The sequence below is a fragment of the Aquarana catesbeiana genome, linkage group LG05 (assembly GCF_042186555.1).
Source record: "Aquarana catesbeiana isolate 2022-GZ linkage group LG05, ASM4218655v1, whole genome shotgun sequence".
Taxonomy (NCBI): Eukaryota; Metazoa; Chordata; class Amphibia; order Anura; family Ranidae; genus Aquarana; species Aquarana catesbeiana.
The window spans coordinates 629,981,044-630,008,728 of NC_133328.1; the positions used below are offsets into that span (position 1 = coordinate 629,981,044).

Below are 27,685 nucleotides of genomic sequence, written 5' to 3' on the forward strand. Positions count from 1 at the left end.
CATTCTGCACTCCTGTGAGCCATTTTCAGCCGACAGTGGGCTAAAGGCTGCTGTCCGCTGACGTCTCTCATTTGGTCCAGGCTCTGGATCGTTGCTGACTTTAATATGTTGGGATACATAGAGATGCCTGGACCGGCATCTGGCTCAGCCTCCCAGTGAGAGAGTGAGACAGCCGTCCCACCCCCCTGCACAACCTGGCGCTCCAGTGAGTGCTGGAGGGGCAGATCAAAGAACCGGTGACTGACAGTCACCACTCACTGAAGACCAAGAACTGAGTGATTACCAGTCTTTGATCACTCAGCTCTTTGTCTTAGAGACCAATGCTGCATGCACCAAGGTATAATTGTTTTTTTTTTTTCCAATTCCCATACTCTTAAAATATACTGCTCTTAAATTCCAGTGTTGTGAGCTGGCAGAGCTGAGTAATGGCCACACCCTTCGTGCTGGCAGAGCTGAGTAATGGACACACCCTTCGTCACAACTGCCCTCATATAGAGAAGTGCTAATCTAGAGATGGGGCATGTCTGACCAGGTCTGTGAAAATGGTGATCATTACTACAATGTGCATATCTAGTTCTGTGACTTCAGCTGGGCTTTACCTCCCCTATTTCTCAAACTCTGGGATACATACGCTGTACTGAGAGATAGGCACTGAATGAGAGGAACAGTAAAACAAAATCACTTTGTAGCTCTACACAGGAAGTAGAGCTTGTAGAGGTATATGAGTAAATATGGCTATCCCCATGTACATTGAGTGGTGTAACAGAAGGTGACCCATACTCCGCTTGAGTGCTTCCGTCAGCACACTGCTTCCTCCAGTCTGGAACTTCAGATATCAGATATTACAGCCCTTATATTGTAAGAACCAGGCGAGACTAGCCCAGTTACAAAACTGCAACATGGAACTGTTTATTGAAACAAAGGTACATAGAGATATTTAAACTTCTCCTCAGTAGACTGTCCAATCTGAAAGGAGAGCTGTTGGAGGAATTCGCCCCCTCCCCTCTCACAGCTAATCTACATACACAGCCCATAATATCCAAGGCAGACAGACAGAATAGAACAATCGAATACAGCCACACCCCAAACGACCCAATACAGAGCACACCAAAGTATGAGACAATGGGGGTTATTTATGAAAGGTAAATCCACTTTGCACTGCAAGTGCACTTGGGAGTGTAGTCGCTCTAAATCTAAGGGGTAGATCTGAAATGAGTGGAAGCTCTGCTGTTTTTATCATCCAATCATGTGCAAGCTAAAATGCGTTTTTTTATTTTCCTTGCATGTCCCCCTCGGATCTACAGCGACTTTACTTCCAAGTGCACTTTCAGTGCAAGGTGGATTTGCCTTTAGTAAATAAACCTATATATATATATATATATATATATATATATATATATATATATATATATAAAACACACACACATAACATTCCAGTGTGGTTGTACAGTGGGTCCAGATCAGACTGGGGTTCTCGGTCACCCTGTACCCCTATTAGAGACGCAGGGTGACTTAGACATAGGAGCTGCGTGGAAAGCTGAAACAATGAAACAAGGGTTTCTCAACCTCCTCAAGGGATTCTGCGTTCCACAGGCCCTACACCCAAAGTGACTCCCGTCACAAGTGGAAGTACTGACTTCCTTTTATAGTTGGTTAATGAGGGTCAGTCAGGTGTCCAGGCTACAAAGTGGGAGTTTTGCACTGTCTATAGATAGTAATGATGAATTCCAGCAACTCAAAATGTTTTACATATTCTAGACATGTGCAACCTGTGACCCAAGTACAGCCATGAGCAGATCAATACAGAAGCTTAAAGTGGACCTGAACTCAAAAGGGGATCTTCGATATTATAAGGAATATCTAAAAATAGTATTGTGTTCTCTCTTAGGCCATTGCCTTCTCCGTTTCCAATTCCATCTGAGAACTCTTGAAGACCTCCAGGGGGAGAATGGGCAAAGATGCCATATTTCTATGAAATCTACAAGGAAGTTTTTTATCCTCAGTCTAATTAACCGCTTCCGGACTGCCTTCCGCACCTTTACTGCAAGGCATCCCGGCTGTGCAAAGCGTTGTACCTGTACGTTGCGCCATGCAGTAGCCTCTGTGGGCCGCGTGCACTGATTTGCCAGCGGGGGAGACAATCAGCGGGTCTGGCAAACATTGCGTTTCGCCAGACCCGCTGATTGGCTTCCCCGCTGGCCAATCAGCACGCACCCGCAATTGATCCCCAGAGAAGCAAAACGGCGATCTGCCTATGTAAACAAGGCAGCTCACCGTTCTTTCAGGGGAAAACATGGAGATGCTAAGCAGGAATACGGATCTCTGCGTTTCCCCAGGCAGACCATCCTCCACACAGTTAGCAAGCACCCCCTAGGGACACAGTTAACCCTTTGTTTGCCCCTGATTTTAACCCCTTCCCTGCCAGTTACATTTATACAGTGACAGTGCATTTTTCTTTAGCACTGATCACTGCATTAGTGTCACTGGTCTCCAAAAAGTGTCACTTAGTGTCAGATTTATCCGCCGCAATGTCGCAGTTCCGCTAAAAATCGCTAATCGCCGGCATTACTAGTAAAAAATAAATAAAAAGTCCCTAAATTAATCCTATAGTTTGTGGACACTATAACTTTTGCGCAAACCAATCAATATACACTAAGACCCCTTTCACGCTGCGCCGCCTAGGGTGTCAGCAGTAAAGCGGTGCTATTTGGCCGCTATTGCACGGTTTTAACCCCCCCCCGCTAGCAGCCGAAAAGGGGTTAAATCCGCCCGCAAAATGCTGCCAGAGCGGCGCTTTGCTGGCGGTATTGCAGCGCTGCCCCATTGATTTCAATAGGGAGCAGCGGTGGAGGAGCAGTGAGTTCACCGCTCCTTCACCGCTCCAAAGAAGCTGCTGGCAGGACTTTTCTGAGCCCTGCCAGCGCACCGCTCCAGTGTGAAAGCCCTCAGGCTTTCACACTGGAGTTCATGGAGCAGCTGTTTTAGGGCGTTTTGCAGGCGCTATTTTTAACACTATAGTGCCTGCAAAACGCCCTCAGTGTGAAAGGGGTATTATTGGGATTATGTTCACCAAAGATATGTAGTAGAATACATATTGGCCTAAATTGATGAAGAAATTCGATTTTTTTTTATTTTTGTACTGGGTAGGTTGTATAGCAGAAAGTAAAAAAAATATATATTTTTGTTTTTGTTTATAGCGCAAAAAAAAACAAAAAAAAAAGCAGAGGTGACCAAATACCACAAAAAGAAAGCTCCATTTGTGGGGAAAAAAGGACATCAATTTTATTTTGATACAACGTTGCACAACCACGCAATTGTCAAAGTAATGCAGTGCCATATCGCAAAAATTGACCTGGTCATGAAGGGGGTATAACCTTTCCGTGGCTGAAGTAGTAAAAGTGGACAACCCCTCACACGTCTGGTTTTCTCCTTCTAGTCTCTACTCCACACCACCAGACCACTTAAACTGCCTGCTCTCTTTTATAACTAGGGGAAAATGTCACCAACTGCAAGAAAGAACAGGAAATGGGTCAACTATAAATGTCTGAACAGGACAGCACATTCCCACTTGACATTCCCCCCAAGACAGTTGACATTTATTGCCCAGCATGCTCTGCCCAACAATCTACAGAGGTCACTTACCAAGGCGTAGTTTGCATCAGCCGTAAGCTGATTTATATACTTCGGGGTGCCCAAGAAAGGCAGCGGGGTGGGTCCGGGAGGCAGTGACCTGTACCGTCTGTGCTGTCTCCACCATGAGAGGACTAGGTGGAAAGTGATGAGGAAGGTGACCAACGCAGCGAGGATTGCGGAGAATTCCATCTTCCTGAAAGAGATAGACAGATACGGACATGAACTATGAGAGGGAATAATATTCTTCTCACCTTCCAGCCCACATTCATCTGTTCACATTGTCCAACTGTGATTGAGGGTCAGTTAAATGTAATAATTCTTTGTGTCACATTATTCCTTCAGGGCCCAGGGTTGCCATCTGTACAGGATTCACCTGGACAGTCCGGGTTCTGAATTATCTGCTCGGGTTTCAAACTGCCTGAAACCCGGACAGACCATTCGGGCAGGGGGAGCTCCATCAGCATACTTTCCGCTGTGGAGACAATCACAGCAGCAGTGTCATTGCTTCTCAATAAATACACGCACTGTGTTGGTGTGTGTGTTTGGAATCTGAAGCTCCTCGGACCCCCCCCCAGGGTTGACAACCACGTTTTTTACTGACAAAACATGGAAAATTTACAGGCGGAGCACATTTTTTTATGGCAACCTGAGAAATGACAGAACTCCTATTGAAAACGAATACAGTGACTATTTAACCGCTTCCCGCCGGCCATCAAATGACGGCTGAGCGGCGCGGCTCTCATTCTGTGTGGACGTCTGGGTTCCCTTCAAAAACCATGTTGAATACTGTGCTGACCGGTACCCTGCTTACGGATGCTGGAGTTCGTTTGAAGCTGCAGGGGAGGTTTGTTCTGTATACGTCAGGAGATATTGAGGGAAGGGGCATGATCTGCCATCGATGTGAAGGACTGGCCGTGCATCTTCCTCCGTTTGGCCGATGTCCGCAATGTGGAGAGTACTTGTTTGTGGTGGAGCAACCTACCACGTGCTTATGGGATGGATTGGGCAACAGGTATCACCACAGTAGAAGCTGCTACTGCTACAGAGAGAGAACGGCAGGCCACCACTTTGCCTGTTGTTGCTGACAATGTTCCGGAGAGAGACACTGCTGTTGCCGTCTCATCAGGGGACATTACTTTGATTTCTGCGTCCACTACACCTATTCCTGTTGTACCTGTTCAGAGGAAGGTGGGATATGTGAAGGCTTCCCACGGCCGTGGTCGAGGCCTACCTCAGAGGTTACCTGAACCGGAGCTACCAAAGTCCACATCGGGAACGGGTAAGCCACTGACGGGGAATGTATCTGGGACTGTAAATAAGTATCTGCCAGCGGAAGAGTTGGGAGATTCGGAAATAGAATCCATGTCGGATCTTTCCTATTTAAAGACTATGTCACAAGAGCTGTTATGGTCACAAGGTGAAGATGTCGCCTCTGCTATGACTTTCCCTGAATGGACAGCCCTGTGTTCTGGGAAGACATCACCCTGTGTGGAGCCACACAGTACTGTTACTGAGACTTTATCGAAAGTTGCTAGTTCACTACAGACACCGGCTGGGTCTATGGTGAGCAAGTCATTGGATTCCTGTGTGCCTCCTGGTATAGGGAAGGACAGATCTTTGCCCAAACTTGCACGTTTGCAGAGAATGTTAAACAAGCGTGTGGCTGCAGAGTATGGTTTGGAGTTCCCCTATGTGCCCCAGGACATAATGCAAGTGATTGAACTCAACCGGGAACTTTGGTACAGTGAAGCTGTTTGGGACTATTTGTCTGTACCTAAGCCTTTCCGAAAGACTGGATGTTCCGTTAAAATGGATGAACGTTTTAGTGGATGTTTTATGCACTGGAACGATGATGCCTACATCATCCCCTCTGCACTCCTCTCCCGTACATACTGCCCCCATCATCCCCTCTGCACTCCTCTCCTGTACATACTGCCCCCATCATCCCCTCCGCACTCCTCTCCTGTACATACTGCCCCATTACACCCTCCGCACTCCTCTCCCGTACATACTGCCCCCATCATCCCCTCCGCACTCCTCTCCCGTACATACTGCCCCCATCATCACCTCCGCATGCCTCTCCCATACATACTGCCCCCATCATCCCCTCTGCACTCCTCTCCTGTAAATACTGCCCTCACCATCCATCACCTCCGCACTCCTCTTCTGTACATACTGCCCCCATCACACCCTCCGCACACCTCTCCCGTACATACTGCCCCCATCATCTTGGTCACATCAGACCAAAGAATCTTATTTCTCACCATCTTGGAGTCCTTCAGGTGTTTTTTTTTTTAGCAAACTCCATGTGGGCTTTCATGTGTCTTGCACTGAGGAGAGGCTTCCGTCGGGCCACTCTGCCATAAAGCCCCGACTGGTGGAGGGCTGCAGTGATGGTTGACTTTCTACAATTTTCTCCCATCTCCCAGTTGCAACTCTGGAGCTCAGCCACAGTGATCTTTAGGGCTGAAACAACTAATCGATTAATCGTCAACTAATCGATTATGAAATTAATCGATTACTATTTTCATAATCGATTAATCGGCCAGTAACATAATGGGGTTAAAAAAAAAACTAAAATGAGTCCTTTATAGTACAAAAAGAGCAAATAATTGCTACTATAAATATTACTTTCACAGTTCTACAATAAAAAAAATGAATCCCGTACAGCAGTGATTATCTGCTTTTTTTGTACTATAAAGCACTAATTTTAGTTTTTTTAACCCTATTATTTTACTAAACGTCTTAGACCTGGTTCATATCTATGTGTTTTTTGGTGCTTTTTGCATAAACGCACTACAGTTCATTTACATGGTTTCCTACGGGACAAGTTCACATCTATGCTTTTTCAGCCGCTGCGTATTTGGAAAGGGTCAAGGACTTTTAACGCAAAACTGTGCTTTTTTGGTTCAATATACTTCAATGGAGAAGCTGCAGAAAAGCATGTAATGTGTTTTTGCAGCAATTTGTGTTTTTTAATCTGCCCAACAACAAATTGGCCACAAATTGGCCAAAAAAAATTGCAAAAACGCAAATCACAGCAAAATCACGTGCGCAAAAATCAAAACGCACAGCAAAAAGCACCGCAGAAACAGATCAAACGCAAACTGCATAGGTGTGTACCGAGCCTTATGCTGGCCACACGGATCAATATAGTCAGTATATCTCCTCTAATAGTATATACAGTATCTCTCTTCTGTCTGTTATTCTCAGAGTGGATTAGATATTTTGCTCCCCAACCATATAGTTGGTTATTTATATTTACCACTGCATAGAGATATTTAAGAATAAATTGCCTTTTTTTTTAAACTTTACATATTAACTAAATTATACACAACGCTTTTTTCTAAGGTTATTAACCGATTAATCGATTAATCGAAACAATAATCGGCCAACTAATCGATTATGAAAATAATCGTTAGTTGCAGCCCTAGTGATCTTTGGGTTCTTCTTTACCACTCTCACCAAGGCTCTTCCCCCCCGATAGCTCAGTTTTGGCCGGACAGTTCTGATCGTCCCAAGCGTCTTCCATTTAAGGATTATGGAGGCCACTGTGCTGTTAGGAACCTTAAGTGCAGCAGAAATTTTTTGTAACCTTGGCCAGATCTGTGTCTTGCCACAATTCTGTCACTGAGCTCTTCAGGCAGCTCCTTTGACCTCATGATTCTCATTTGCTCTGACATGCACTGTGAGCTGTAAGGTCTTATATAGACAGGTGTGTGGCTTTCCTCACCAAGTCCAATCAGTATAATCAAACACAGCTGGACTCAAATGAAGGTGTAGAACCATCTCAAGGATGATCAGAAGAAATGGACAGCACCTGAGTTAAATATATGAGTGTCACAGCAAAGGGTCTGAATACTTAGGACCATGTAATATTTCAGTTTTTTTAATAAATCTGCAAAAATGTCAACAATTCTGTGTTTTTCTGTCAATATGGGGTGCTGTGTGTACATTAATGAGGAAAAAAATGAACTTAAATGATTTTAGCAAATGGCTGCAATATAACAAGGTTAGGGGGGTCTGATTACTTTCCATCCCCACTATACTGCCCCCATCACACCCTCCGCACTCCCTTCCCATACATACTGCCCCATCACACCCTCCGCACTCCTCTCCCGTACATACTGACCCCATTATACCCTCCAGAAATGTTATTTAAATCACAAAACTATATGTATAGTGTTTGCTCGGGAGATCTTTCGCTTATATGGGCTACCCAAGGTGATTGTCTCGCACAGGGGTAGTCAGTTTGTATCCCGTTCTGGCGAGCCTTTTGTGCACAGATGGGAATTCAGCTTTCTTTCTCCTCTGCGTATCACCCCCAGTCTAATGGGGCCGCAGAACGAGCCAATCAGTCCTTGGAGCAATTTCTACGTTGCTATATTTCTGACCATCATAACAACTGGTCAAACCTATTACTGTAGGCAGAGTTTGATCACAACAGTGCCTTGAATTCTGCTTCCCGATTGTCCCCATTTATGGCGAATTATGGTTTCCAACCTTCCTTGATGCCTGACTCGTTTGTTCTGTAGAGTATTCCTGTGTTAGAGGATCATCTCCGTGGTCTTCGTTCCACTTGGGCACAAGTCCAGGAGGCTTTGCAACATGCTAATGATAGGTACAGACTCCATGCTGACTGCAGACACCTGCCTGCACCTTTCTACCAGGCTGGGGACAGGGTCTGGCTGTCATCTCGCAACCTCTGACTAAGTGTTCCCTCACTGAAGTTGGCACCTTGGTTTATTGGGCCTTTCCCTATTCTTCGCAGGATTAACCCAGTGGCTTACGCATTAGACCTTCCTTCTAATATGCGTATTTTGAATGTAATTTATGTCTCCTTATTAAAACCTTCTTCAACTGCTTTACCACCTCGTGCCACGTCCTCACCCTGTACAGGTTGAGAACCATGACGAGTTTGAAGTACAGACTATTGTTGACTCCCGTTCATGGGCGCATAAGTACCTGGCGCATTGGAAAGGGTACAGTCCAGGGGAACGCTCTTGGGTCTCATCCTCGGACGTACATGCCCCTGTCCTCCTCCGTGATTTCCATAGACATTTTCACCTCAAGCCTGCTGGTCCTCCGAGGGGGAGGGGTCATTAAGGAGGGGGTACTGTCAGGGCTCAGCCCTTCCCTCTGAGCTGGCTGCTCAGCTGTTGGCTAATTGGCAGCTCCCATCTCTCTCCACAGTTACTCAGCTGTTGATCATATCCTGCTCATCAGTCCTGCCTACTTAAACCGTCCAGTCCAGAGGAGCTCTGCCTTCGCCTTGGTCAACATCACAGAATCTGTCTCCTGCGATCCTGTTCAAGACTTGCTTTGCTGACATCCCTTCTGAGTCCAGATCCTGCTTGCTGTTCCACTACATTGATCCCTGACTTATGGCTTGGCTGACTATCCGCTCAGGTTACTGAACCTTGGCTATGTTTTGAGTACGTTTGTTCTTTTTACTTTTATAATTAAACAAGTGTGATTTAACTGTACTTCTGTCTTGGTCTGATTTCATGGTTTCTGACACTGGGAGGGAGAAGTGGACAGAACTGAGCTCCTGAGTCACTGAGCTTAGCTGCCAAATCACTGGGGGAACCTTAAGGCTGCTTTCACACTGAGGCACTTTATAGGCGCTATAGTGCTAAAAATAGCACCTGCATAGCGACTGTAAAGACCCTCTCCTCTCACTACAGTGTGAAAGCCTGAGTGCTTTCACACTGGAGCGGTGCGCTGGCAGGACGCCAAAAAAAGTCCTGCAAGCCGGATCTTTAAGGCGCTGTTGGAGCGGTGTATACACCGCTCCTACAGCGCCCCTGACCATTGAAATCAATGGGCAGCACCGCCAAAGTGTTATACCACCGACACCCCCAACGCCTCAGTGTGAAAGTAGCCTAACTATGGATTACACGCTGGCAGAAAAGTAGGGTGTGCTATGCTGTGGGGGAAAACTAAGTAGATAAGTTAGTGGAAGAGGGAGCTGGGCTAATAATTCATTTGTGGGGGGGGGGGGGAGTAGGGTGAACTGGTTGCCAAGTCAATCCTTCAAAGTGAAGCTAGGCTGCTAAATCACTGCAGGGAGGGGGGAACTGAGGGAGGGTCTAGACATGTGCAGACTGCAGAATGAAAAAAAATGTTTTGTTTCGTTGCTTACGTATATACAGTTAAATTTGTTTTCGGAATTAGTTTTGTTTATTCATATTCAAATTGATTTGAAAAGTTTTCGAATTCGAAAAGTTGTTTTCCAATTTCCAAAGAGAATAAAGAGTAGAACAGAACAAAATAGGATTGAAAATAGAATAGAATAGAAAAAAGAATAGCATTAATTAGAAAGATCATAGCCATCTTCTGAAATTCGAATAGCATAGTAAAGAATACAGTTATAACCATTTTCCAAAATTTAAATAGAATCAATTTCAAATTTGAATAGAAAGAGTAGAGAAGAACAGAATAGAATAATAGTATAGAAAAAAAACACCACAATAGAATGACTATAACCATTTTCGTATTCTAATAATTTTTTTTTCTATCCTTTTCAAATTCAAATTGATTCTATTTGAACTTTGGGAAATGGTTATATTCTTTCTATGCTGTTTTTTAAATTGTTTTCTTTTTGTTTATTCTATTCAATTTTATTGTATATTCTATTATATTCAAATGTATTCTATTTGAAATTCAAATTTTGGAAGATGGTTATATTCTATTTTATTTTTTTTTTCTATACTACTCTGTTTTCTATTCTTTCTTTCGCAAGAATTTTATTAGCATTTTTTTACAACAAAAATGTCGATATGGTAAATGTTTCTAAGTCTCCATTTTTATACAATTAGAATAGCAGACAACTTATTGCAAGTATTCAACAGTATCAAGATAATTGAGTATTGTCATATCAAATCAAATATTCTAATCTTTTCCATTCAAAATTCAAATTGATTCTATGTGCATTTTTGGGAAATGGTTATATTTTATTTTTATTCTTTTCTTTTCTATTCTAATATAGTCTATATTTTATTCTTTTCATATGTATTCAAATTCAAAATTTATTCTACTTGAAATTCGAATTTTAGAAGATGGTTATATTCTATTCTATTTGTTACTACTATATTCTAGTCTATTCTGTTTTTTTTTTCTATTCTATTTTGTTGTGTTTTACTCTATTCTTTTAATTTTCTGTTATAAAAAAAAATAGAATAGAATATATTTTATTCTCTTTGGAAATTTGAAAACTATTTGAATTCGAAGTTCATCCAAATTTTTTTTCGTTTTTTTCGGATTCGTTTATATTCGGTACTATTGCAATTCGGAAATTCAGATAAATCCAAATGTCCGAAAAACAAAAATTCGTCCGAATTTCAATTCACAACGAAATGAACCGCACATGTCTAGGAGTTTGTCCTGGCAGGGCCAGCTGAATCAGATCAGTTCTGAGAGTAAGTTACAGGGGGAGCTGACTCACAGAAATGCTTTTGGGAGGGGGGAGCAGGAGCAACTGAGCTGCTTGGTCAGTGCTGTGTTTTGGCCTAGACCAACAAGGCCCAGGCCTAGGGCGGCACTTTGCGGGGGGGCAGCAAAAAAGCCCCCCCCCACCAAAACGGCATCTGCGCCCTCCTCCCGCACAGCAGGGCACATCAGCAGAGTAAAGCTTAGCAGTGCAGTGGTGTCGCGGCTGCAGATGGGGCCAGAAAGCAGTGTAAGCAGGAGCCGTCAAGCTGCCCCCGTAAAGCCGTGATTCTCTCTCTCCGATTGGTCCTCTGCTGTGGCCAATCATGGGGAGGGAAACAGCGGTCAGGAAGCTGGGCGGCGGCATGGCAAAACCAATTAGTGCCACTCTCTCTCTCTTCTCCCTTCGACTGACAGAAAGGGGAGGGGGGGTGAGCGGGGGAGTTCTCTGCTGCTGCCGAGCTCTCTGGTAAATGGAGCAGCAGCGCTGTGACAGGGAGAGGAGAGATGCGGGTTGTCTGTGTATCTCCCCCGCTCGCCCCCCTCCGCTTTCTGTCAGCCGAAGGGAGAAGAGAGAGAGAGCGTCTCTAATTGGTTTTGCCGTGCCGCCGCCCAGCTTCCTGACCGCTGTTTCCCTCCCCATGATTGCCCACAGCAGAGGGCCAATCAGAAGACTCTGGGGGCATCATGGGAAAAGTAGTCCCTGAATTGTGGCGGCCCCTTTGTGTCCACAGACATCATGCTACAGCCCCCAGCATGCACACACTCTGCTGGGGGGTGTTACAGGAGGAGAAAAAGAATACTGTGCTGGGGGAAGCCAGATAGGGAGCCACACTGGACCCCTGTACCTGCACCACCAGAGCAAGGCTGTAGCCGCACCACCAGAGCCACGCTGTACCCGCACCACCAGAGCCACGCTGTACCCGCACCACCAGAGCCATGCTGTACCCGCACCACCAGAGCCACGCTGTACCCGCACCACCAGAGAGCCACGCTGTACCCGCACCACCAGAGAGCCAAGCTGTACCCGCACCACCAGAGAGCCACGCTGTACCCATACTACCAGAGCCACGCTGTACCCGCACCACCAGAAAGCCATGCTGTACCCGCACCACCAGAGAGCCACGCTGTACCCGCACCACCAGAGAGCAACGCTGTACCCTCACCACCAGAGCCACGCTGTACCCTCACCACCAGAGCCACGCTGTACCCTCACCACCAGAGCCACGCTGCACCCGCACCACCAGAGAGCTACACTGTACCCGCACTACCAGAGCCATGCTGTACCCACACCACCAGAGAGCCATGCTGTACCCGCACCACCAGAGAGCCACGCTGTACCCGCACTACCAGAGCCACGCTGTACCCACACCAGAGAGCCATGCTGTACCCGCACCACCAGAGAGCAATGCTGTACCCGCACCACCAGAGAGCAACGCTGTACCTGCACCACCAGAGAGCCACGCTGTACCCGCACCACCAGAGAGCCACGCTGTACCCGCACCACCAGAGAGCCACACTGTACCCGCACCACCAGAGGAGGAGAAAGATGAAGCCACTGCCAGGGTAGAGACATGCTACACTACTGACAAGAGTCGGCCTGGGCAACCCAGAGTGAGCGAACGTCCAGCCAGAGGGATCACTGTTGCGGTTTCATCGGGTCTGGTAAGAGAGCCTGTTGGCCATTATCCATTACTGTTCTCAGGGACTGAGCCATTAGGAAGTGCCTAACCTGATATCCTCTAGGCCAACCCTAGTGACGCCACTGTCCCGGAGCCCACAAGTTCCGGCACTGAGGTTCGGTAACTGGCCAGACAGGGATGCGCCAGCGTGGGCACCCAGGACATTTGCCGCCCGGAGTCCCACAAGCGGCGATGGGCTTTCCGTGGCAGCCGACACATCTCTCCCCATTGTCAGCCACACACACTCCTCGGCTCCTCCTTCCTTCTCCTTCTCGGCTCCAATGTTCTAGTGTACACAGCCAGGAGGAGGAGGAGCCACAGAGGAGGGACACGACTTCAGTGCAAGAGCCTCCCAAAGCACCCAGCACATATCACCTTACCCCCAAAGGAAAAGATGCCGCATCCCTCACTGTCCTCCTCCCACGGCGTCCCTCTGTCCTCCCATGAAGATGACAGGGCGGATCTTAAAAAGGAAGGGGTGTGGCCTTGACAGGAAGGGGTGGGTCATAGTTAAATTAGGGGGTGCGCGAGCTTAGTCAGGCCTAGGGCAGCACAAAACCTAAATACACCACTGGCTGGGAGGAGGGAGCAGGAGGAACTGAGCTTCTGAGTTGCTGTTGGGAAGGGGCAGCAGTAGGGACTCATGAGTGGGAATTTAATTTTTGACAGTGTAGGAATATCACAGCAGCTGCACACTGAAGTGAAAAGGTCACCTTATTATTGTTAAACTACAACAGGGGTCTTCAAATGAAGGCCCTCGGGCTACAAGTGGTCCCCTACAAGATTTTGCCCAGCCCACAGTTGATATTATTATTATTATACAGAATTTATATAGCGCCAACAGTTTACACAGCGCTTTACAATATAAAAGGGAGACAATACAGTTATAATACAATAAAATACAAGAGGATTAAGAGGGCCCTGCTCACAAGAGCTTACAATCTAATAGGGTGGGGCAGGTGGTACAAAAGGTTGTAACTGTGGGGAATGAGCTGGTGGAAGTGGTAGGAGATTAGTTGGAGACGTGATAGGCTTTCCTGAAGAGATGAGTTCAGGGATCGCCTGAAGGTAGCAAGAGTAGGGGATAGCCGGATAGATGGAGGTAGCAAGTTCCAGAGGATGGGAGAAGCTCTGGAGAAATCCTGGAGATGAGCATGGGAGGAGGAGGAGATGTGAGAGCTTGAAAGCAGGGGGTCTTGAGAAGAGCAGAGAGGTTGATTTGGGTGATATTTGGAGATAAGATTAGTGATGTAGCTCAAGGCAGAGTTGTGTATGGCTTTGTATGTTGTGGTTAGTATTTTGAATTTAATTCGCTGGGTGATTGGGAGCCAGTGTAGGGATTGGAGTAGAGGGTTGGCAGACACTGAGCAGTTGGTAAGGTGGATAAGTCTGGCAGCAGCATTCATGATAGACTGAAGAGGGGATAGCCTATGGAGAGGTAAGCCAATGAGAAAGGAGTTGCAATAGTCAAGGCGAGAGATAACAAGGGAGTGAATGAGGAGTTTCATTTGTTAAAAAGGGGCGAATTTTAGAGATGTTACGGAGGTGAATTCTACAAACTTTTGACAATGATTGGATTTGAGGCTGAAATGACAAGTCAGAGTCTAGGATTACACCTAGTACCCTGGCATGAGGGGAGGGACTAATGGTTGCATTGTTGATTTTGATGGAAAAGTCATGGAGGGGGGCACGGGCGGGGGGGAATATTAATAGCTCAGTTTTAGAGAGATTTAGTTTAAGGAAGTGGTGCGACATCCATGCTGATATGTCAGCTAGTAAGATAGTAATGCGAGAGGAGACTGAAGGAGTGAGGTGAGGAGTAGATAGATTTGGGTGTCATCAGCGTATAAGTGGTATTGGAAGCCATGGGCAGTTATTAAGTGACCAAGGGAGGAGGTGTAGATAGAGAAGAGAAGGGGTCCAAGAACCGAGCCTTGGGAGACCCCCACAGAAAGGGGCAATGGAGAGGAGGAGACAGAGTTGTAGGTGACACTGAAGGAGCGCTGTGATAAATAGGCAGAGAACCAGGATAGAGCAGAATCTCGGAGGCCAAGGGAATGTAGTTTATTGAGAAGGAGCGGGTGGTCAACAGTATCAAAGGCTGCAGAGGGGTCAAGTAGTAGGAGTATGGAGTACTGGCTGTTGGTTTTAGCAGTTAGTAAATCGTTAGTGAGTTTTAGTAAGGCAGTTTCCGTGGAGTGCTGCGAGCGAAAGCCAGACTGTAAGGGGTCAAGAAGGTTATTTTCATTGAGGTAGGAGCTAAGACGGTTGTAGATTAAGCGTTCTAGAAGTTTAGAGGTGAATGGGAGCAATGAGATGGGTCTTAAGTTGTTCAAGTCGGTAGGGTCCAGTGAAGGCTTTTTAAGAATGGGAGTGATCTGCGCATGTTTTAGAGGGGAGGGGAAGATGCCACTAGAGAGGGAGAGATTGAAGATGTACGTATGTGCAGTTGATATGCAGAGTCTCCGCTTCTCCTCCACCCCCAAAACAGCAGTGGGGTCACCAATGTAAGGTGGGGACTCTGGCGGAGACCCTGAAGTAAGTAAGGGCTCTGATGGGGACACTGATGTAAGGGAGGATTGTAATTGGGACATGATTGCATAAAGTGGACCTGAACTCAAAATGGGAATAATCTGATTGGGACCCTTAGGTAAGGACTGATGAGGACACTGATGCAAGGGTCTATTCTGACTTGGAACTGGACGTACTTCTCTGATGGGGACACTGATTTAAGGACAGACTCCGATGGGGACGCTGATTTAAGGACGGACTCCGATGGGGACACTGATTTAAGGACGGACTCCGATAGGGACACTGATTCAAGGATGGACTCCGATAGGGACACTGATTTAAGGACGGACTCCGATAGGGACACTGATTTAAGGACAGACTCCGATGGGGACACTGATTTAAGGACGGACTCCGATGGGGACACTGATTTAAGGACGGACTCCGATGGGGACACTGATTTAAGGACGGACTCCGATGGGGACACGGATTTAAGTAAGGGCTCCTATGGGGACACTGATTTAAGTAAGGGCTCCTATTGGGACACTGATTTAAGTAAGGGCTTCTATGGGGACACTGATGTAAGGGGGACTCTGATGGGTATTTTGATGCAAGGAGGACTCTGATGAGGCTGAGTAACTACTGGCAATGTTCGCAACTGCAGAGGTTGGTGAAGGTTTCTTTTAAAAAACTCATTTGCGATTTAAGAATATGTAGATACTTAAATGTTTAAAAACCTGGCAACAGCTTTAGAATAGGGTAAAATGAGGGAATAAGGCGAGTTTAGTAAAGATTTGACATTTCCTGCTTAGCGTTAGCAGTTTCTATTATTTGCTGCCTGCAACTGATGTATCCATTTGCTCCCATCAGCAGGGTCGCTGATAAGCCAGTCCAGTCAGCCCTCCTGTACTGGGCCCCAGGCCCCATCAATTGAAAAAGGGGGGTCTGGGCACCTGCTGAGCAGGAGGGCCAGCTGTACTGTCTTATTACAAACACCAATCCTTTTCTGCCTGCCCCTGCAGCACTACCAGATTTTCCTCTTCTTACTCCCTCCGGCTACAGGGGGATTGGTCCTAGCACATGTGCCCCTTCCATCTGCTGTCTGGACCCCTGTGCCGCTTTTCTGCACAGCAGTCCCGGCTTCCATCCCCTCTTCTCCCATCGGCAGCTGCTATGGGCACACAGGGGAATGTTTCAGGCTGGAGAGCGGGGAAGGGGGTCGGTAAATATGGCATTTACTGGCCCCTTTTCTGAATGAACATAGTGAGTGATTGGTGCCAACTGCTCCTGTGCCCATTCACCACTGAAACATAGTGAACTGTGTTTACTATACTTCAGTTTGTGAGTGAGTAGAAAGCCTTCTATTTATTCTTCTATGCAACTGAGGCTGCAGAGAAAGGGACTGATAAATCTATGTCCTCAGTCACTTTCAGCCGGGGGGAGGAGCCCTGTCAAGTAGGCTGTATGGGACCCTGTGATTTCTAACAGCAGCCCTGTATATCAGTCCATCAAACCTGCAGCTGGCTGCACAGGTCTTATCACTCAGGCTCGGCATCCACACTGACATATAGATTTAATTTGTGAATAAAGGAGAATTCCAGGGAACTATAAATGGAAAGAAGTATGAGAATATATGTACTACGAGCAATGCGGTCAGGAGCAGCCCATCCATTAAGGGCGCACAGGGGCCCCCCCATCCATGCATCCGGTGCCCCTTTCAGGACGCCGGGCACATGGATTCCAATGCGGGGGTGGGTGTTTTTTTGAAGCACCAATTAAAGCCATATGCTTCAAAATAGGGTGAATGTGCTCTGGAGCCCACCCAGGTGTGTAAGAACAGCCAATGAATATTCACTGCATGCAAGAGAAGCACCGCTCTAACTGTGAAGCCTCTGGTGAGATAATAGAAGACCAACACACCTACTCCAGGTGCTCAGGCTTGGGATGTCCTCCTTCCATCCAACTGAGATACTTAGGGATAAAAAACGAAATGCCGGCAACTCTGGAAATTCTTCTGTAATATTTTATTATAACATGACCATTAAAACGTGACAACTGACACGTTTCGTCACTTAGCTTTTTTCACAGCACAGCCCCCATAGGAAAATACAACATATAAAATAGTGCAAAAAAATAAAAGCATAATGCAGGTCACAACCACTAATTAGATGATGTCAGTAATTGAAGGTAAGCGAGAACACCGCTGCAGGTGCATGTTTCTCAGGAAGTGATAACAAGCAAGATATATCATAACTAGGGATGAGCTTCGAGTTGGCTGTTCGCAAGTTCGCAACATTGGCTGTTCGCAAGTTCGCCGAACAGCGAACAATTTGGGGTGTTCGCGGCAAATTCGAATGCCGCAGAACACCCTTTAAAAGTCTATGGGAGAAATCAAAAGTGCTAATTTTAAAGGCTTATATGCAAGTTATTGTCATAAAAAGTGTTTGGGGACCCGGGTCCTGCCCCAGGGGACATGGATCAATGCAAAAAAAAGTTTTAAAAACGGCTGTTTTTTCAGGAGCAGTGATTTTAATAATGCTTAAAGTCAAACAATAAAAGTGTAATATCCCTTTAAATTTCGTATCTGGGGGGTGTCTATAGTATGCCTGTAAAGGGGCGCATGTTTCCCGTGTTTAGAACAATCTGACAGCAAAATGACATTTCGAAGGAAAAATTCCATTCAAAACTACCCGCGGCTATTGCATTGCCGACAATACACATAGAAGTTCATTGATAAAAACGGCATAGGAATTCAACACAGGGAAACCCTGAACCAAAATTAAAAAAAAAAAAACGGCGTGGGGTCCCCCCAAAAATCCATACCAGACCCTTATCCGAGCACGCAAACTGGCAGGCCGCAGGAAAAGAGGGGGGGACGAGAGTGCGCCCCCCCTCCTGCACCGTACCAGGCCACATGCCCTCAACATTGGGAGGGTGCTTTGGAGTAGCCCCCCAAAACACCTTGTCCCCATGTTGATGAGGACAAGGGCCTCATCCCCACAACCCTGGCCGGTGGTTGTGGGGGTCTGCGGGCGGGGGGCTTATCGGAATCTGGAAGCCCCCTTTAACAAGGGGACCCCCAGATCCCGGCCCCCCCCCTGTGTGAAATGGTAAGGGGGTACTTACACCTACCATTTCACTAAAAAACTGTCAAAAATGTTAAAAATGACAAGAGACAGTTTTTGACAATTCCTTTATTTAAATGCTTCTTCTTTCTTCTATCTTCCTTCATCTTCTTCTTCTTCTGGTTCTTCTGGCTCTTCTGGTTCTTCCTCTGGCATTCTCGTCCAGCATCTCCTCCGCGGCGTCTTCTATCTTCTTCTTCTCGGGCCGCTCCGCACCTATGGCATGGGGGGAGGCTCCCGCTCTTCTCTTCATCTTCTTCTTCATCCTCTTCTCTTCTTCCTTCTTCTCTTCTCATTTTCTTCTCCAGGCCGCTCCGCACCCATGCTGGCATGGAGGGAGGCTCCCACTGTGTGACGGAGTCTCATCGTCTGACGGTTCTTAAACCCTCTGACGCAGGGTGACTTGACGGGACTTCCCTGTGACGTCACGGGGAATGCCACAGGGAAGTCCCGTTATGTCCTGTGCGTCAGAGTGGACGGGGTCACCGGGTGGCCCCGCCCCTGTTATTTAAGAACCGTCAGACGAAGAGACGCCGTCACACAGCGGGAGCCTCCCTCCATGCCAGCATGGATGTGGAGCGGCCCGGAGAAGAAAATGAAGACGAGAAGAAGAGAAGAAGGAAGAAGAGAAGAGGATGAAGAAGAAGATGAAGAGAAGAGCGGGAGCCTCCCCCCATGCCATGGGTGCGGAGCGGCCTGAGGAGAAGAAGATAGAAGACGCCGCGGAGGAGATGCTGGACGAGAACGCCGGAGGAAGAGCCAGAAGAACCAGAAGAAGATGAAGGAAGATAGAAGAAAGAAGAAGCATTTAAATAAAGGAATTGTCAAAAACTGTCTCTTGTCATTTTTAACATTTTTGACAGTTTTTTAGTGAAATGGTAGGGGTAAGTACCCCCTTACCATTTCACACAGGGGGGGGCCGGGATCTGGGGGTCCCCTTGTTAAAGGGGGCTTCCAGATTCCGATAAGCCCCCCGCCCGCAGACCCCCACAACCACCGGCCAGGGTTGTGGGGATGAGGGCATGTGGCCTGGTACGGTTCAGGAGGGGGGGGCCGCACCCTCGTCCCCCCCTCTTTTCCTGCGGCCTGCCAGGTTGCGTGCTCGGATAAGGGTCTGGTATGGATCTTTGGGGGGGACCCCACGCCGTTTTTTTTTTGGCGCGGGGTTCCCCTTAAAATCCATACCAGACCTGAAGGGTCTGGTATGGAATTTAGGGGGAACCCCACGTCATTTTTTTTTTTTAATTTTGGCCGGGGTTCCCTTAATATCCATACCAGACCTGAAGGGCCTGGTATGGAAATTACGGGGACTCCCACGTCATTTTTTTTTTTTAATTTTGGTTCGGGGTTTCCCTGTGTTGAATTCCCATGCCGTTTTTATCAATGAACTTCTATGTGTATTGTCGGCAATGCAATAGCCGCGGGTAGTTTTAAATGGAATTTTTCCTTCGAAATGTCATTTTGCTGTCAGACTGTTCTAAACACAGGAAACATGCGCCCCTTTACAGGCATACTGTAGACACCCCCCAGGTACGAAATTTAAAGGGATATTACACTTTTATTGTTTGACTTTAAGCATTATTAAAATCACTGCTCCTGAAAAAAACGGCCGTTTTTAAAACTTTTTTTTGCATTGATCCATGTCCCCTGGGGCAGGACCCGGGTCCCCAAACACTTTTTATGACAATAACTTGCATATAAGCCTTTAAAATTAGCACTTTTGATTATTCATGTTCGTGTCCCATAGACTTTAACGGTGTTTGCGTGTTCGAGCAAACTCTTTTCCTGTTCGCATGTTCTGGTGCGAACCGAACAGGGGGGTGTTCGGCTCATCCCTAATCATAACATTAATCACTGAGAAAGAAAAGAAAAAGGAAACACGGATCAGTATAAGAAACCACATAGTTTAAAAAGATAAAAAAAAAATTTTAATTAAATCGTGCTCCACAGGTAAAGAGCTCACAATCCGTGATTACATTAATTGTGGTACTAATAATGTGGTCTATTCAGTAGAGTGCACTCCCTGCAATCTACAATATGTAGGGTGCACCACAAGACCATTGAGAACACGGATAGGAGAACATTACCCTGGAGCATCTTATCCATCAGGCAAGGGACTCTCCAATGTGTCAAAACATTTCAAACATCTCTAGGCAGGGAATATGTCTGCTTTTTCTTTTTGTTTATATGTTGTATTTTTCTATGGTGACTGTGCTGTGAACAAGGCTATGTGCTGAAACGCGTCAGCTGTCACATTTTAAGGTTCGTGTTATAATAATAGATTACAGAAGAATTTCCAGAGTTGCCGGCATTTCATTTTCTATTCTCAATGAATATTCACTGTTCTCACACAATCTCCTCTATGCCAATAAAGAAGTGGGTCTGAGAAGTTTCCTGATTGGCCGAAAGGAGAAGCATTTTGATTGGCCGTCGAGGAGAAGGGAGGAGATGGAAGCCACCGAGCAGGGGAAGGAGAAGCTGCTCATGATGCCCACTGCCATGATGCCCGCGAAGGAGAGCAAGGGAAGCCACCCGTGATTGCCCGCCATGGATGGGGTAAGTGCACTGACCAACCAACCAGACAGGGGACGGCTGCGGGTGCGCGGGTTGCCGCCCCCCCCAAAAAAATTACCACCAGATGCCACTGAATGCGGTAGTAGTGGAGCAATGCTTTTCGGTCCATGTGCACTCTAGGTCTTGTGCTGCTATATTATATCACAATAGGTTCAGCCCAATATAAAGTGACAAATAAATGTTAAAATTGCACCCTCTGACATACAGTGCTTTGCAAAAGTATTCACCCCCTTGGCTTTTTACCTGTTTTGTTACATTACAGCCTTTAGTTCAATGTTTTTTTAATCTGAATTATATGTGATGGATCAGAACACAATAGTCTAAGTTGGTGAAGTAAAATTAGAAAAATATATACATAAAACTATTTTTCAGAAATAAAAGACTGATAATTGGCATGTGCGTATGTATTCACCCCCTTTGTTATGAAGCCCATAAAAAGCTCTGGTGCAACCGATTACCTTCAGAAGTCACATAATTAGTAAAATGATGTCCCCCTGTGTGCAATCTAAGTGTCACATGATCTGTCATTACATATACACACCTTTTTGAAAGGCCCCAGAGGCTGCAACGCCTAAGCAAGAGGCACCACTAACCAAACACTGCCATGAAGACCAAGGAACTCTCCAAACAAGTAAGGGACAATGTTGTTGAGAAGTACAAGTCAGGGTTAGGTTATAAAAAAAATCCAAATCTTTGATGATCCCTAGGAGCACCATCAAATCTATCATAACCAAATGGAAAGAACATGGCACAACAGCAAACCTGCCAAGAGATGGCCGCACACCAAAACTCACGGACCGGGCAAGGAGGGCATTAATCAGAGAGGCAGCACAGAGACCTAAGGTAACCCTGGAGGAGCTGCAGAGTTCCACAGCAGAGACTGGAGTATCTGTACATAGGACGACAATAAGCCGTACACTCCACAGAGTTGGGCTTTATGGCAGAGTGCCCAGAAGAAAGCCATTACTTTAAGCAAAAAACAAAATGGCATGTTTTGAGTTTGCGAAAAGGCACGTGGGAGACTCCCAAAATGTATGGAGGAAGGTGCTCTGGTCTGATGAGACTAAAATGGAATTTTTGGCCATCAAAAAAACGCTATGTCCAGCGCAAACCCAACACATCACATCACCCAAAGAACACCATCCCCACTGTGAAACATGGTGGTGGCAGCACCATGCTATGGGGATGTTTTTCATCAGTCGGGACTGGGAAACTGGTCAGAGTTGAGGGAAAGTTGGATGGTGCTAAATACAGGGATATTCTTGAGCAAAACCTGTGTGTGATTTGAGGCTAGGGCGGAGGTTCACCTTCCAGCAGGACAATGACCCCAAACACACTGCTAAAGCAACACTTGAGTGGTTTAAGGGGAACATGTAAATGTGTTGGAATGGCCTAGTCAAAGCCCAGACCTCAATCCAATAAAAAATCTGTGGTCAGACTTAAAGATTGCTGTTCACAAGTGCAAACCATCCAACTTGAAGGAGCTGGAGCAGAGCAGTTTTGCTAGGAGAAATGGGCAAAAATCCCAGTGGTAAGATGTGGCAAGCTCATAGAGATTTATCCAAAGCGACTTGGAGATGTGATAGCCGCAAAAGGTGGCTCTACAAAGTATTGACTTTAGGGGGGTGAATAGTTATGCACATTGACTTTTTCTGTTATTTTGTCCTATTTTTTGTTTGCTTCACAATAAAAAAAAAAAAAAACCCGTCTTCAAAGTTGTGGGCATGTTCTGTAAATTCAATTATGCAAATCCTCAAACAATCCATGTTAATTCCAGGTTGTGAGGCCAAGGGGGGTAAATACTTTTGCAAGGCACTGTAAATATACACATAAAACCAAACTGTGGAAAAAGCAAAAACACAGGTATAGCACCCAAACAGTTACAATGTAATCAACTTGTATTATATTCTTATACCGCAGAATTCATGCAGCAAGTGCTCTGAATCAGTTCTGACTCATTACTAAATACAGTATGTGCCAATTTTTTTCAATCTACTTTTGTGCCAACAACCCCATCCCCCCCCCGCAGGTATTTCTGACAAAGGTCAAAAAGCATTTGCAGGTATAAATCCAATAGTTTTGCATTAGGAACATTTGCAGTTAAACATAAGGACAGCTAGGAAAAACTGCATAATGTAAAATCCTTCAACACTTTATGTATAAAAAAAAAAGCATTAAAACTCACAATGGGGGGTCCTCAAGCAGCACTTTTTAATCAGCATGCATGTAGCCCGTATAGTCTACGCCCTCCTGGTCTTCTGCGACTGATAAACAAATCTCTCCCTAACTTAATGACATCCCAAGCCCCGCCTACTCATTGCGTTTCGTCCCCTAATGATTTTCTCGGGAGTGACCTATGAGACGTCACCCTAGAAGCCCTCTGCGTACAATACGCCCTTTGTCTCCTCCGCCCCTTTTCTCTTAACTCTTTAGTTAGTTAGGTTCAAAGTCATATTATACATAATGGTAGATGATCCAATTACACAAATTCCCTCTAGAGGTAACCAACTACAGCAACATGATACAAATGAAAAAATAAAACCTTCCCTCCATAATGGTTATAAACATAATTGCACTGATCTACCTTTAGGACATTAATAAGTCATTGTAGACTATATTGCACTCTTCTACCCTTCCAACATGAACAAGGGGACAAATATGCATGCAAAAGCAACAAACAAAATATATATAAAATATACAGTATGCACACCAATTAAAAAAAGGCCATACAATGCCTTCGACCTGACTTTTTTGCTTAAAATATAGGCTAGGATTCACACCGAATTGACTTAACATTGGCTTTATTTGTATACGGCTAATCTACCATTAGGGATTGGCCGAACGGACCCCTGTTCGGTTCGCACCAGAACTTCCGAACACCGCGAAAGTTCAGACCCGAATAACGAACCCCATTAAAGTCAATGGGACCCGAACGTCAAAAATCGAAAGTGCCCATTGTGAAGGATTATATGCAAGTAATTGGGCATACAATGGTTATATGGGTCCGGGTCCTGCCCTGGGGGACATGTATCAATAAAAAACAAAGATTATGAAAAACATCATTTTTAAATGAGCAGTGCTTTTTTTATTTTTGAAGTGAAAGCCTAAAAATGAAAAATTCTTTCAAATATAGTGCCTGTGGGGTCCCCTTAGTCTACCTGTAAAGTGGCAGATCTGTACCATGTCTAGAATCTGCTGCAGCAATAATTGCATTTAATAAGCCAAAAAAAAAAAAAAACCACATTTTCTCTGCAAGCTGCCTTTATTTTGCTCAGCAACAGCTGGAGAGCCAGTGTGTACGATGAGGCCACAATGTAGTGCACTAGGGAACAAGATTAGAGATTTTCTGGATACATTCTGGTGTCACTTTGACTTTGTATAAAAGTAACGGGTGCGTAAAAATTGGTCTTTGGGTGTCGGGGGCACCTTCCCACCGTAACCCTTTAGAGGTACTCTTGATGAAAGCAAGAATTGGCCTTGCTATAAAAATTGCAATGATATGCACCTGTCAAACAAGTGCTGAAAATTGGTCTTTGGGTGTTAATTGTGCCCATGAAACCTATACCAAGAACATTCTTCCAGATGAAATGATCGAACACCCTCAAAGCTAGGCAGCCTTGAAGTCCTGCAGAGATTCCACATCCCAAAAAGACTTAATCAGTGATATCGGAATCAGGGGCTTCATAACTGGTAATCTAGGACTGATTCATTTTTATAAAAGTCAAACGGTCCACGAAGTCTGTGGACAGACGCGTTCTATGATCAATAACAAAACCTCCTGCAGCACTGAATGCCTGTCCTGAAAGCACGCTGGATGCAGGGCAGCTCAACAACTCAATAGCACACTGTGCAGTGGATTGCTGTCTCCCAGGGGCATACTTTAATACTCAAATCTTAAATATACAGCGATATGCTGTTAGGCTGTATATAGCCATCAGCATTGCTGAAACAAATTCAAGGATTCATTGTTGGATACCTTTTGGGCCCCCCCCTCCCCCTCTGATGGGGACACCGATTTAAGGACAGAGTCTGATGGGGACACCGATTTAAGGACATACTCTGATGGGGACACCGATTTAAGCGGTGGTCCACCTATCTATCGTTTTTTGTTTTTGGAGTTCATTCACAAACTTTTCTTCTCATGATTATCTACTCACATGTTCTGTGTAATAAGTCCGCCTGTGTCCGATTTCTTTGTAAAGAATAACTTATAAAATTCACTGAAGGCGGTTTCCATCTTCATTGTGGGCATTTGAAGCCCACAAGCATGTATTTCCTGGATGCGGTGAATGCTGTGCTCCCAGCATTCACTGAGATGTTGTGATGACGCTGTTGCACAATGCATGCTGGGAAGCCTGAGACTAGCTCCCAGGGGACTGTGGGAGATCTGGGAGAGGCTAGAAACACGCCTACTCCCATGGGAGGAAAACCAGGAAGTGCTAAGAAGATTAGAAAATAAAAGGTAATTACGGCGATTTAAATTTTTTTGCACAGCATGTCAGCATCTAGGCAAGGAAGAGAATGCATAGAGATAATGTTCAAAATTTGGGTGGAACCCCGCTTTAAGGATAGACTCTGATGGGGACACCGATTTAAGCACAGACTCTGATGGGGACACCGATTTAAGGACAGACTCTGATGGGGACACCGACTTAAGGACAGACTCTGATGGGGACACCGACTTAAGGACAGACTCTGATGGGGACACCGACTTAAGGACAGACTCTGATGGGGACACCGACTTAAGGACAGACTCTGATGGGGACACCGACTTAAGGACAGACTCTGATGGGGACACCGACTTAAGGACAGACTCTGATGGGGACACCGACTTAAGGACAGACTCTGATGGGGACACCGACTTAAGGACAGACTCTGATGGGGACACCGACTTAAGGACAGACTCCGAGGCGGACACCGATTTAAGTAAGGGCTCCTATGGGGACGCCGATTTAAGTAAGGGCTCCTATGGGGACGCCGATTTAAGTAAGGGCTCCTATGGGGACGCCGATTTAAGTAAGGGCTCCAATGGGGACGCTGATTTAAGTAAGGGCTCCTATGGGGATGCTGATTTAAGTAAGGGCTCCTATGGGGATGCTGATTTAAGTAAGGGCTCCTATAGGGACGCTGATTTAAGTAAGGGCTCCTATGGGGACGCTGATTTAAGTAAGGGCTCCTATGGGGATGCTGATTTAAGTAAGGCTCCTATGGGGATGCTGATTTAAGTAAGGGCTCCTATGGGGATGCTAATTTAAGTAAGAGCTCCTATGGGGACGCTAATTTAAGTAAGGGCTCCTATGGGGATGCTAATTTAAGTAAGGGCTCCTATGGGGACGCCGATTTAAGTAAGGGCTCCTATGGGGACGCCGATTTAAGTAAGGGCTCCTATGGGGACGCAGATTTAAGTAAGGGATCCTATGGGGACGCCGATTTAAGTAAGGGCTCCTATGGGGACGCCGATTTAAGTAAGGGCTCCTATGGGGACGCCGATTTAAGTAAGGGCTCCTATGGGGATGCTGATTTAAGTAAGGGCTCCTATGGGGATGCTGATTTAAGTAAGGGCTCCTATAGGGACGCTGATTTAAGTAAGGTCTCCTATGGGGATGCCGATTTAAGTAAGGCTCCTATGGGGATGCTGATTTAAGTAAGGGCTCCTATGGGGATGCTAATTTAAGTAAGGGCTCCTATGGGGACGCTAATTTAAGTAAGGGCTCCTATGGGGATGCTAATTTAAGTAAGGGCTCCTATGGGGATGCTGATTTAAGTAAGGGCTCCTATGGGGACGCAGATTTAAGTAAGGGATCCTCTGGGGACACCGATTTAATTAAGGTCTCCTATGGGGACGCCGATTTAAGTAAGGGCTCCTATGGGGATGCCGATTTAAGTAAGGGCTCCTATGGGGATGCTGATTTAAGTAAGGGCTCCTATGGGGACGCTGATTTAAGTAAGGGGCTCCTATGGGGACGCTGATTTAAGTAAGGGCTCCTGTGGGGACGCTGATTTTAGTAAGGGCTCCTATGGGGACGCTGATTTAAGTAAGGGCTCCTATGGGGACGCTGATTTAAGTAAGGGCTTATATGGGGACACTGATGTAAGGGGGACTCTGATGGGTATTTTGATGCAAGGAGGACTCTGATGAGGCTGAGTAACTATTGGGAATGTTCGCAACTGCAGAGGTTGTGAAGGTTTCTTTTAAAAAACGAATTTGCGATTTGTTAAGAATATGTAGATACTTAAATGTTTAAAAACCTGGCAACAGCTTTAGATTAGGGTAAAATGAGGGAATAAGGCAAGTTTAGTAAAGATTTGACATTTCTTGCTTAGAGTTGGCAGTTTCTATTTGCTGCCTGCAACTGATGTATCCATTTGCTCCCATCAGCAGGGCCGCTGATAAGCCAGTCCAGTCAGCCCTCCTGTACTGGGCCCGGGCCCCATCAGTTGAAAAAGGGGGGCCTGGGCACCTGCTGAGCAGGAGGGCCGGCTGTACTGTCTTATTACAAACACCAATCCTTTTCTCCCTCCCCCAGCAGCACTGCCAGCTTTTCCTCTTCTTACTCCCTCCGGCTGCACTACAGGGGGATTGGTCCTAGCACATGTGCCCCTTCCATCTGCTGTCTGGACCCCTGTGCCCCTTTTCTGCACAGCACTCCCGGCTTCCATCCCCTCTTCTCCCATCGGCAGCTGCTATGGGCACACAGGGGAATGTTTCAGGCTGGAGAGTGGGCAAGGGGG

The 27,685-nt window shown here is 46.1% G+C and overlaps 1 protein-coding gene across 4 annotated transcripts in view; it reads right to left on the reverse strand.

The window, feature by feature from the left end:
- LOC141145542 (cytochrome P450 2C20-like) overlaps positions 1-27,685 on the reverse strand; it is a 95,615-nt gene that overhangs the window by 45,551 nt on the left and 22,379 nt on the right. For 3 of the 4 annotated variants that reach the window (XM_073632308.1, XM_073632310.1, XM_073632309.1), the window contains exon 2: positions 3,643-3,826. In XM_073632308.1, coding sequence (XP_073488409.1) covers positions 3,643-3,826 — 184 coding nt within the window. Of the gene's footprint in view, positions 1-3,642; positions 3,827-23,138; positions 23,293-27,685 lie in introns of those variants that run through there. The other variant, XM_073632311.1, reaches the window with a different exon arrangement.